The 12,535-nt window shown below is 41.8% G+C and overlaps 1 protein-coding gene across 1 annotated transcript in view; it reads right to left on the bottom strand.

The window, feature by feature from the left end:
- Nucleotides 1–420: 420 nt before the first annotated feature.
- AXDND1 (axonemal dynein light chain domain containing 1) overlaps nucleotides 421–12,535 on the bottom strand; it is a 78,981-nt gene continuing 66,866 nt past the window's right edge. The window contains exons 23-26 of the mRNA XM_027565459.1: nucleotides 9,941–10,045; nucleotides 4,233–4,315; nucleotides 3,143–3,381; nucleotides 421–684 (exon numbers count right to left, since the gene is read on the bottom strand). Coding sequence (XP_027421260.1) covers nucleotides 620–684; nucleotides 3,143–3,381; nucleotides 4,233–4,315; nucleotides 9,941–10,045 — 492 coding nt within the window. The 3' untranslated portion in view covers nucleotides 421–619. The remainder of the gene's footprint in view (nucleotides 685–3,142; nucleotides 3,382–4,232; nucleotides 4,316–9,940; nucleotides 10,046–12,535) is intronic.

The raw sequence follows: 12,535 nt of genomic DNA, 5'->3' as shown, positions 1-12,535 counted from the left end.
ACAGCCCTTGCTTCACAAGAGGCGCCACAACAATGAGAAACCTGTGCAATAAAGAGTAGCCCCCACTCACCTCAAGTAGAGAACAGCCCACACAGCAACGAAGACCCAGCACAACCAAAAATAAATAAATAAAATTATTTAAAAAGAAGAGAAGAAAAAAAATATTTAAAAAGGAAAAAATTATTTTAAAATTATTTTAAAAGGATTCTTTCTTATTTTCTGAAATAAGTAATCTGAAAATGCTGCAGAAACCTAACAGTGTTATTAGGATCCCCTCTTTTAAATTGAAAAAAATAATGCTTTTTATTTGCCATTCTCCTCTGCAGAGTTCAAAGTCCTCAGAAAGCATAATTTTCTTGACAGAAGCTGACACTTTTCATAGACTTCTGCTGGGAAATCAACTGAAGAGGCTAGAAAACCTTTACACAAACCATTTTTAATTTTGGAAATAAGCTAATTGATTGATTGCCTAGAGCCATCACTGTGACTTTTAACGAGAAGATGTTCCTGAGTTGTCTGCTGCAAAGGGAGTCCCGTCAGTTGAGCCACATTGTCAGTTCAAAAGTGCAGAGATATCTGGGATGGGTGTGGTGTGGTGTAGCCCAGCATCCTGTGGTTGCTATTTGGGTTTCGTCTTGGATTTAGTCCGGAGTTTGGATTTAGAACCCTCCTTGCGCTGTATCTCTGAAAAGACCAAAACAATTATTGTAATAATACCTTATATTCATTAAGGACTTTTGATTTTACAAAGCATTTTTAAAATTCTGTCTGCATGAGTAAGCCCCAAGCTATAAACCATGTGCCCAAAATTCGACTCCACATTGGTTACTGGGATTGAGAATGTATGTTCTCAAAGTTTATGGGTAATGAGGATAGAAGAGAAAGAACAATATGTCTTCCTTTCTTCCTTCCAGTACATACCCCAAACTTAGGGAAAAATTTTCAAATAGAGCTGGGTATCTAGAACCCTCCCATATCCATGGCTGTACCCCTGTGTGTCTCTTGGTCCCTGTTCCCTCCAATCTGTCATGCACAGATCCTACACAAGCCTGCTGTCTGACTGCACCATGAAACGAAGCTTCTCAGTTGTCTGAGAATCCTTCTGACTGGCTGCAGCCATCTTCCTCCCGCATTCAACGGTCCCCTTGTTCACACCCTGTCTTGTCCCCGTTCTTCATCACAGGCCTCACTTTGATCAGAGACTAAGCCACATTCATCTTTGTAAACACCAAGCTCCATTCCTTTCTCCATCAATAATTCAGAACACAGTGATTCGCTGTTAAAAATAATGACATAAAAATAAATGTCTTCCTACTCCATCCAAATCTTTTCCTTACTCAGCATTCACAAGGCTCCTTTCTTCACTGTATGATTTTCCATTCCTTCACTGAACAACAATTAGGAGAGAAGAGATCTCCCTGCACTAACTCATAAAATATGACCCAGTATGTTCCATATGCACGTCAGATTGCTCCAAGGTATCTGCATGTGTTGTTTTTTTTTTCAAAGGAGCTGCCTGCTAACTCTAAGGAATGTCTAACTTGTGGATTTTTCAGAGAAATGTTTAGGTCACTTGCATGGCATGGGGATTGCCTTGCTTAGCAGCCTGATCCCCTAAGCTTTGCAAGGCTTCTCATCCTCTACTTTTGAATCCCTAGCAGTGACTCTGATGAGGGGTGTGGAAAGGAGGGAGAAGAGGGGTTGTATCCTTGTTGTGTGGGTTATTGTTTGCAGGCTGGGACCTAACTGAATAGTTATCCTCCACCTAAAATTATTAAAATGTTTTATTTTTGTATTTAAACTAATCCCCAAGACTTTTATGGAAATGGACAAAACTAAAGTCACTCATCCCATGTTGTTAACACGAAGACCTTTTCTGTGATTTGCATATAGTAATTTACACCATGGGTGGAGGAACCTAATGGGCTACAGTCCATGGGGTCGCAAAGAGTCAGACCCAACTTAGCAACAACAATCTAGGGAAGGTCTAGTTTCTAGATTATTGGGATAAAATCACACCACAATAGAAGATAAATTTTTTTTTTAATTCATGAAAACTACCTCACATACATTCAGACCTAAGGCTAAAGGATCTTCACACCGGGAATGGTTAACATTTTACCAGTTCAGAGTTAACAGAAGGAGAGAAAATGGACTCAGATTCCTCCTGCTCCAGTACTGACAGGATACAGCACAGCTGGGCCAGAGACTGTGAGTGACCGGCCAACTTACTGCTTTTGCTGGAGGTAGAGACAGAGGTGACAGAGAAAAATAGATAATAGATATCTGCCCAGTACCACCCCTGGCACCAGAAGCTGTCCTGGGAACAGACTGCAGGTTGAAGATGAAAGCAAAAATCAAAAAATAGCCTCCAATATTGGGGATATTAAAAACTCTTTGAGGGAAGATTACAGATTAATTAGAGATAAGAAAATGAAGAGTGAAATTCCTCTTCTTGTTGAATAAAGATTATTTTCATCATAGCCAATCCACCAAGTACTAAAAACTAAAGACAACATTCCCCATAAACCTTTAGCAACCAGAGACAATGTATATCAATGTTTAGGCATATTTGTTCTGGTCTTTTTTTCTAGCTTTAAAAAATTGTGATTATTTCCTTTGACTAGATTCTCAAGAGTGAAATTATTAAGTCAAAATACATGTATATTTTTGAGGCCTACCCATATACACTCTCAAACTGCTTTCTCAAAGAGTTGTACCTGTCTGTCCACCCACAAGTATTATTTGTAAAACTACTTTGCGCCCTCTGTCCAGCACTGTATTCTTTGTTTTTAAAAAGCTTTGCCAGTTTTATAAGTTAAAATTGTATCTCATATTAGTTTATCAGTCACCATTGTTAGTCATTTGGATGTGTGTGTGTGTGTGTGTGTATGGATTCCTAGGAGAAGTATGAACTAGTAGATCACCACGAAAAATAGTAAGCTCTTCTAAAATATTTATGACCCAATCAAGTTTTCACTCATAAAGTGAAGTGAAGTCGCTTAGTCGTGTCCAACTCTTTGCGACCCATGGACTGTAGCCCACCAAGCGCCTCCATCCATGGGATTCTCCAGGCAAGAATACTGGAGTGGGTTGCCATTTCCTTCTCCAAATGAAGCAAAAATGAGAAAGCAATGCTCACCTTTCTTTGGAGATTTTGAGGATCTGTCTTGTGGTCTGATTTCTTCTTCTTCTTCTTTTTCTTCTTCTCTTTCTGCTTCATTTTCTTCTTCTTCTACTTCAGACTCCTTCACTTTATACTTCATCAATACTTCCTCTAATTCTTTCTCCAGTTCTTTATTTCTTATAAGGGTATAATGAAGTCTTTCATTCACATCATCAAACCTCTCCTCAGCTTGTCTGGCTCTGCTTTCGACCTCTCTGATGTTGACAAAGTCCAGAGAAACACAATAAAATGGAAAGGTCTGAAAAAGTATCTTTCAGATCTAGAAACTCATTGTCCAAAAAAGGTAGTGGGATGAGAAGAATATATATGAACAGCACAAACAAAGAAAGCAGCAGCATCAATGTTTAGCCAAGAATTGAGGGTCTAGGAGCTACTCTGGAAGGTAATGTCAGAGTTGCAGTCATGGTGTGATTTAAGAATATATTTATAATTTCTTAATGAAACTGACTTTTGGATATTTGGAATTCTCCACCAATAGCCAAGGAACCCTTTTCAGTGATTAAGCTTGGCTTCTCTATATTGATATAATCCAACAAGCAAACAAAATAGTGTCCCTTATTTTCCAGCACCTTTAAAACCAGATCTTACAGTAGCAAAAACCAGTTTGAAGTGTGCTTAAATAACTAGAACATGTATGTCTATATCTCTTCTTCTCATAGTTTCTTAGCCATCTTAACTCTATTGTCCTTCCTACCATTTGGGTTATGTAACCTTCTTTCTTGCACACAATAGCTTCTTCTAGTTCCATTTATTTCTCTAGCTCATCTTTTAAAACATACTGAGCTGGATCACTCCTCACACTCTGTTCCCACCCTATATACACACACACACACTGGACTTCCTCCATCTCCAATGTAGCTGAGGACAGCTGTCCCTACTGGAGCAGTTTAATTCATTGCCTCCAGACGATTTGATGGTACCCATCCTGCTTGTAAGGAAAAAGGAAACAGGAGAACGAAAAATAAGCCAAGAAGTGTGCATTTCTCAGCTAGATCTCCTGGACAACAATCTCTGTCTTCTTACCATTGTGGTGTCTCATACTTACATTAACTTCTCCTGTGTGCGATCAAGTATAGCCATTGCTTCAAGATACTTTGGGGCCAATGTACCTTGATGAGCTGATTCTCTCTGACAAGAAAAGTATGTATTATGAATGAACTGAAAGTCCCAACAGTAAATAGCCTCCTTCTTCAGGATTTTCTGGACCAAGCTATCTTTTTCTACTATTCATATTTATATAGTAGATGATTAAACACACTCTTAATATGAAAGAAGAACAAATACCATACCAGATTGCCAATTATTCATACTTAGGTGGATATAAAACTATATTAGAGTTGTAAAGAAGAAGCAGGGAAAACAATATCAACAAAAAGAAGCAGGGAAAGAAGAGAAAGTTTAAAAAATAAAGAGAAGGGCAAACATATTTCTCTAACCAAGTTAAATATCAAGGAAATCAATTATATTTCTCTCATTAATAATTTACTTCACTAAGCACATAACATTGCATAATCCAATCAAATCTTTCTGTTTCTTAGGAAACTTCAGATATCAAAGTAGAGAAAATATATTAAAAAAAAAAAAACCTCTTACTTATTTTGACTTTAAATATACTCCAGAAAACAAAATAAGAGGAAGACAAAAGAGAAAATTTAGAAGACAAAAACTATATGTGAAAATGAACATTATGAGGCATTTTTCCAGACCTGTGTACTTTAAAAAATCTCTTTTATCCACATTTCCCCAACAGAGACATGTAAAAGGTAAACCCCACCTTCTAGATGGAAAGGGGGACCTAAGAGGATAGGCAGCCTGCCATCATCACAGAAAGATCTAGTGGTTAAAGCAAAACCTTCATCTTGGCCTCTCCATCCTCAGTCACACATGGTACTGCACTACGCTCACTTTTTCTAAAAGCAAACCAGCAAAAATAAACTATCAAACGAGTTCACTTTTCCTCTAGCTCTTTTATTCTTTTGCTATTGTCTCAGTCACATGTTTTTCCCCTTTCTGTCTTGCCTCCTCTTTGGATAATAAATCTGTCCTTGTTCGGGCTGGACCAGCAATGTGGGTCACGTGGGCCTCGCTTATACAGCACATACTACTAATTTATTTATTCTTTAAATCCAAAAGGAAGGTTTTTCACAGAAGAGGCTTCTGGAACTGGAATTCCACATGATTTGTACAGCGACATGAAGCAGTTTTAACTACAGGTGGAAACCAAAGTAGATCAGGACTGTACTCTGTGAACGGTATCTTTCAGCCTTCTGACTCTCCTCATTCATTCAAAAGACAGATATTTAGTTACAATGTGCCAGCGAAGCATTCCTCTGTTTTGAAACCACCAAGTACAGATTAATGTTTTGTGGTCCTTTTCAAATCCTTCAGTAGGAAATTCCCATGGTCCAAAATGCTGGATGGTTGGGTTTCTAGAATTATGGCCTCCTCTATGTATGCCAAGGAGCAAACTTCCCTGCATCAGCCATATATATGGATACAGACTGTTGTTGTTTAGTTGCTAGGTCATGCCCAGCTCTTGTGCAACCCCATGGATCACGGCCCACCAGGCTCCTCTGTCCAGGGGATTTCCCAGGCAAGAATACTGGAGTGGGTTCCCATTTCCTTCTCCCGGGGTCTTTCCGACCCAGAGATTGAACTCACATCTCATGCTTGGCAGGTGAACTGGATTCTTTAGCAATGAGCTACCTGGGAAGCCCACTGGATATAGATGCCTCAAAGGAAATCACAGAGACTCTGCCTTGAGCCCTTTTTCCATATTTGAAGCTTCCTCTGGCTTTTACGCTCTTTCGCCCACTTAATAGAAACAAACACGGGCCACGTGGCCTTGGAAGCAATGGCATTGGGCTGTCCTTGTTTGTGCCAGCCTGCTGTGGCTTGCAGCTAGTCTCTCTGTCAGACTCCAATTATACCTTTGGCCTTTTGGGCTTGGTTTTCCTGAGGTCTGACTCTACTAATTGGCTTAATGAATTTTTGGCCGTGCTGGGTCTCCGTTGCTATGCAGGCTTTCTCTTGTTGCGGCGAGCAGGGGCTACTCTCCAGTTATGGTGCACGGGCTTCTCATCGCAGTGGCTTCAGTAGTTGTGGCTCCCGGGCTCTAGAGCACAGGCTCAATAGTTGGGGCGCACAGGCTTAGCTGCTTTGCAGCATGTGGGACCTTCCCTGACCAGGGATTCAAACTTGTGTCTTCTGCATTGGCAGGAGGATTCTTTAACACTGAGTCACCAGGGAAACCCACTAATGGGCTTTAGATTGGACTAACATCTTTAGCTTGAGACTATTTCAGGGAGGATCTGGCTTCAGACCCAGTTCCTTGGAATCCAATGCTCAGTACTGAATGCCTGGCCAGCCACAGTGACCCTGTCAGCTTTGGACATATTTTCCGGACCCACCAATTCCAAGAACCCTTCCCTGCTGCCATTAAAAGATGGATAATTTGGTCACTGCTGTTAATACCTATGCCGGGGATACACGGTACTGTGGAAGGAAAACACAGGTTTCTAAGCGCTTCCTTTAGCTCAGTGAAAGAAATATGGCTGATCCTCCAAGTCTGACCCCTACTCTTTCTTTCAAAGGAGTTTAGAGGTAATCAGCAAAAATCTCCCGTCTCCCTCAAATTTACAACTCTTTACAAACAGGCAGAACCTGTGGTTTGAAGGCAGGCCTAAAAGAGATTGTTCCTAACATCTTGCTCTTTAGGGTAGCTGAGCCTTAGGCAACCCAGTTCGTGCAGCAGGGGGCAGTGCCTGGGGTCAGCTGAACACTGAGGGTAGCCTCCGGGAGAGTTTGCTGAGTTTAGTCTTCCCATACCTCCACCCGTCAGCGAATTGTTACAGAGTTCAGGCTGCTTCTCCTCCAGGGACCACTTTGAAATGATTCGCATTCAGAGAGGGCCACAAGGGGTGCCCTGTGGCAAGTTCTCAGACTTGATTAAATCAGGCGGCACCTTAGGATGTGCAGAGGCAGAGTCAGGGCTGCTTACTGGGGTCACTTGATTCACCAGTGAAATCAGGAAGTGCCAGACAGGATAGTGCCTGAAACAGGCACAGCAGGCGGAGTTTTGTGCACGGTTCCTGCTTTGAGTACAGTCTTCAGGAATCCCACAAAGTCCTAATTTCCAGCTAAGTGAAGAGAGTTTTGAATAATTGATAGTCCATCCCTCTCCCTCTCCTAGTTATGGTGGACATGACAAGTTATACCTGCAAACCACAAGGTTTTTGCTTCTCTGTCCCTTCTTTTCTTTTCTCTTTCCTTCCCCAGTGTCAATCAAACTGCCTCCTGGGAGCTGTGTTTGCAGACCATAAAAAGAGAGAGCCACTGCCCAATAGAACCAGTGCCTTGGATCTGTAGCCCTGCTAAATGGTTGCTACATTCTTAGGGCCAGAGGCCAAGTGTCTGTCAAAAAGAAAAAAAGAAAGACAGGGGGGAAAAAAGGATAAAAGAAAAACAAGCAAACAAAGCAAAAGAAATTTCTACAGTGGAAGTTTTAAAATCTTAAACTGCCCTCAGGGAGCCCCGATGTCTTTATGAATGGAAAGAGCACAGAGCCAAGGCCCCTCCTGCCCCACCGAATCCACAGCACAGTCCACATCAAGACAGCACCCTTCCCCCAGGCTCCACCTCCCACCCTGAATCTCTGACCTCCTCCAGGTCAAGGATCTTCATTCTCTGGGTACCAACGTCCCCAAAGATCAACTTTGTCTTCACTTGCCTAGCACACAGGGCCCCTCTGTTTGAGCACCTGGTGATTCCTTTCTACCTGTGCAGTGGTCCAGTCACCACCCCTAGGATGAATGTGATTCTCCCTTATTTCAAGGAACTTGCAAGTACATCTGGATGGCATTTTAGTCCATTTTAGGCCTCAGGGTCAACGAGAACCTGGCCAGTTGGGTTTTCAGGGATCTATAGTAGAACATTAGCAACTTTTCAAAGCCGAGAGATAGACTTTCTGGACCGCATCGTCCTCAGGTGGGCTCGCCACACGGCACCACACTGTATCAGATGGAACTGTGGCATCCTGGCGCAGGAGCCCCACACTATCAAAGACAAGCACCGCACCCTCCATTTTGCCCCAGGCTACAGGCTTCTGTTTTCCTGGCTGCTTCTCGCCACACTGTAGGCCAGACCCTGATGCCTTGCCAGGCTTCCCAGATGGCACTAATGGTAAAGAACCAGACTGCCAATGCAGGAGACACAGAGACAAGGGTTCAATCCCTGGGTCAGGAAGATCCCCTGGAGGAGGACACAGCAACCCACTCCAGTATTCTTGCCTGGAGAATCCCATGGACAGAAGAGCCTGGCAGGCTACAGTCCATGGGGTCGCAAAGAGTCGGACATGACTGAAGTGACTTAGCACGCACACTGACGCCTTGCCAGGATAGCATAGCAGGGCTTTTACCTCAGGGGAGAAAATCTGGGGTAGGAAGGTTTTGGGTGGGACTGGTGGGGGGTTCTCATTATAGTGCTACCCTTTGTTTGCTTTTTTAGAAAATATGTCTCATGACATTGCATTTGCATCGTTTACCCCTACATCTTTGCCTCACAGTCTTCTCACCTGATATGTGTGCATGCTCAGTTCAGTCGTGCCGGACCCTGTGACCCCATGGACTGTAGCCCGCCAAGCTCTTCTGTTCATGGGATTTTCCAGGCAAGAATACTGGAGTGGGTTGCCATTTCCTCCTCCAGGGGATCTTCCTGACCTAGGGATCGAACCTGTGTCTCCTGCATTGGCAAGCGGATTCTTTACCACTGAGCCACCTAAGAAGCCTATCAACTGACATATTAACATATAATTTTAGAAACTTGTTAAAAAGGCATTACTTTGGAAGAATGTGATTGCAATCCCCCCAAACCCCCTGCACCACTCTTTCTCCAACTTCGCCTGCTCCTGCCTAACTCTCCACATCATTTCACCCAGTTCTTCCTCCCAGAGTTGGAGCCTATTTCCTACAACCTCCCTTCACTTACATCCCTGCAATCTGCCTCTACTCTGGACCATGCAGCCACTTTAGTGATCTAGCTGCTATCCACCAGTACCCTCAGCACAGCTCGCCATGCCTGTTCCTACTCAGACGGGTCAGACTCCTAGCAATGAAATGGTTCTTAACTTTGAGGTTGAGAAATTTGATGATGTCTATGGATTTCCAGCACATCCCCTTGCTCCCCAAGAAAATGCACAGTATGACTATACAGACAGAATGTTGCATACCATTTTCAGGGGGTTAGTGGGATGAAGCCCACCCAGAGATTCCTAAAGTCATGGCATCCTGTACAGAGAGATACAAATTTAGAGCTAACTTAAGTGTAAATAATCCTAGAACTTTTTGTGAAGGAGTTTTAACTTTGTTTTCCTGCTGAGTTTCCATAGCTACTGTCTAAAGGTTTCCAGTTCCTCAGGAATTCTTGTGGTTGCTGGTATGTTCTTATCACAGTTATCAATAGAGTCTGTTGAACAAATACATTTTTTAAATTGATCAAATATTGACCATAATATTGTTAAGTTAAAGAAAGGGATGAAATGCTGATTTTAAAATGAGTTTTAAGGAAGAGAATGAAAAGTTTTTGTGAACAAACAAGAGTTTTTCCAAGGATGATGCTGGGAGAAAAATAAATCTGGAAAATATATTACTTAAGCGTTCTCTTAGAAATGCTAAAAGTTATGTTAGATCCATATAATTTTTACATAATATCAAATTTTCTAGTTTTGAATTTCGTAGCTGAGTTGCAGATACATACCCAAGAAGACAATGCATCTGTTCCATATAGAGGTTGGGAATGAATATTTTCATCTTCTCCAATGACTCGAATGATTTTTTCCTTTTCTGTGGATGTCGAAGGTTTCTAGGGCATAGAAATACCACAGACCTATTAGTGAGCTGGTGTGTGACCCAGTGGCAGGGCAAGTTGCCTGGTACCATGTCTGAAGCTTTGGTTTTCCATTTGTTTTCATCATTCAGGAAGCATTTAGAAGACTTACAGGAAACACTGTGGGAAAAATTAGCGGGGATAGGGAAGTGGGGACAAAGGGAAGTAACTGTGGAACAAAGAGGATTTCTTTCAGACCTCAGGAACTCATAGGACTGTGGGAGAGATAACCAATAAAATAATTATGGTCTACATGATTACTGTGATCATAAAGGTAAGTTCCAAGAGCTACGTGTACCCAGAAAAGGGCCCTGCATTTTGTCTAGACACCTTAGGTTTTTGTTTTTTTTTTTTTTTTTTTTTTTACAGTGAAACAACATTTGAAAGCTGAATAGGAGTTTGTAAAATAGGAAGGAAAGGGCCTGAACTCAGATGTCAGAAGAAGGGAAGGAGGAAATTTAATAGGTATGACAGATTTAGTGGCCAAAAAATAATGTATTCCATATATTTTGCCTTTTATGTGCCAAGTACTATAACAGAAGAAAAGCAGAAAATGCTGATCAAAAGAGGCATGGGTGTTATACAATATTGTTATTCTTTTGTACAGTACGTAAAGTGAGTAAAGGATGTATGTCATGGTCTGGGGTCATGCCAATATTTAAACTATTCACAGCAAAGAAACACCCCAGGGAAGTAAATTAAGACAAAATAGAGAGTAATCATGAGTTCTGAAAGAAAAAGAAAATAGTAGTCCACCCAGGAATTACAAGGGCTCTTATGGCAGACTAAACTAGGTCTGAATGTTGGTTCTGCCACTTAATAGCATATGGTTTTCAGTACATCAGTTCCTTTTTGAGCTTCAGTTTTCTTATCTGTAAAATGGGAACAATAATATTTACCTTGAGGTTGTATTATGTAAGTAAGAGATAACATGCAAAGCATATAGGCCATGGTAGGCACTCAATTATTGGTAGTTATCATTGTATTTTCATTATTATTATTATTACAAATGCCCCAATAAGGGTTATTTTTATTATTAATGCCATGGCAGGGGTGGAGACAGGATAAGGAAAAGAGAAGTGTGGATGGCCTGAGGGGAGTGAGAAAAGGCAGCTCAGAGTGGGAGCTGAGGAGTGGAGACCAGGAGTTTAAACAACTATTTGAAAAATATGGCAATGAAAGGATAAAGAAACAGCATCAGAGTGAGAGGTAGATTGTGTAGTTATCAGTTGTATAGGTGAATGAGGCCAGTTAGGAAAGGGCTGAATTTAGAAAGGAAGAGGGGCACCCTATCCTTGGAAAATAAAGACATAACTGTGCATGCAAGTATGGGTAAATCTAAATGAGGCTTCAGCAATACATGAACCGTGAACTTCCTGATGTTCAAGCTGGTTTTAGAAAAGGCAGAGGAACCAGAGATCAAATTGCCAACTTCCACTGGATCATGGAAAAAGCAAGAGAGTTCCAGAAAAACATCTATTTCTGTTTTATTGACTATGCCAAAGCCTTTGACTGTGTGGATCACAATAAACTGTGGAAAATTCTGAAAGAGATGGGAATACCAGACCACCTGACCTGCTTCTTGAGAAACCTGTATGCAGATCAGGAAGCAACAGTTAGAACTGGACATGGAACAACAGACTGGTTCCAAATAGGAAAAGGAGTATGTCAAGGCTGTATATTGTCACCCTGCTTATTTAACTTATATGCAGAGTACATCATGAGAAATGCTGGGCTGGAAGAAGCACAAGCTGGAATCAAGATTGCCGGGAGAAATATCAATCACCTCAGATATGCAGATGACACCACCCTTATGGCAGAAAGTGAAGAGGAACTAAAAAGCCTCTTGATGAAAGTGAAAGTGGAGAGTGAAAAGTTGGCTTAAAGCTCAACATTCAGAAAACGAAGGTCATGGCATCTGGTTCCATCACTTCACGGGAAATAGATGGGGAAACAGTGGAACCACTGTCAGACTTTATTTTTTTGGTCTCCAAAATCACTGCAGATGGTGACTGCAGCCATGAAATTAAAAGACGCTTACTCCTTGGAAGGAAAGTTATGACCAACCTAGATAGCATATTCAAAAGCAGAGACATTACTTTGCCAACAAAGGTCCGTCTAGTCAAGGCTATGGTTTTTCCAGTGGTCATGTATGGATGTGAGAGTTGGACTGTGAAGAAAGCTGAGTGCTGAAGAATGGATACTTTTGAACTGTGGTGTTGGAGAAGACTCTTGAGAGTCCCTTGGATTGCAAGCAGATCCAACCAGTCCATTCTGAAGGAGATCAGCCCTGGGATTTCTTTGGAAGGAATGATGCTAAAGCTGAAATTCCAGTACTTTGGCCCCCTCATGCGAAGAGTTGACTCATTGGAAAAGACTCTGATGCTGGGAGGGATTGGGGGCAAGAGGAAAAGGGGACGACAGAGGATGAGATGGCTGGATGGCATCACTGACTCAATGGACGTG

This window comes from Bos indicus x Bos taurus, chromosome 16, assembly GCF_003369695.1.
Source record: "Bos indicus x Bos taurus breed Angus x Brahman F1 hybrid chromosome 16, Bos_hybrid_MaternalHap_v2.0, whole genome shotgun sequence".
NCBI classification, from domain to species: Eukaryota; Metazoa; Chordata; class Mammalia; order Artiodactyla; family Bovidae; genus Bos; species Bos indicus x Bos taurus.
This window is presented reverse-complemented; position numbering and strand designations above follow the sequence as displayed.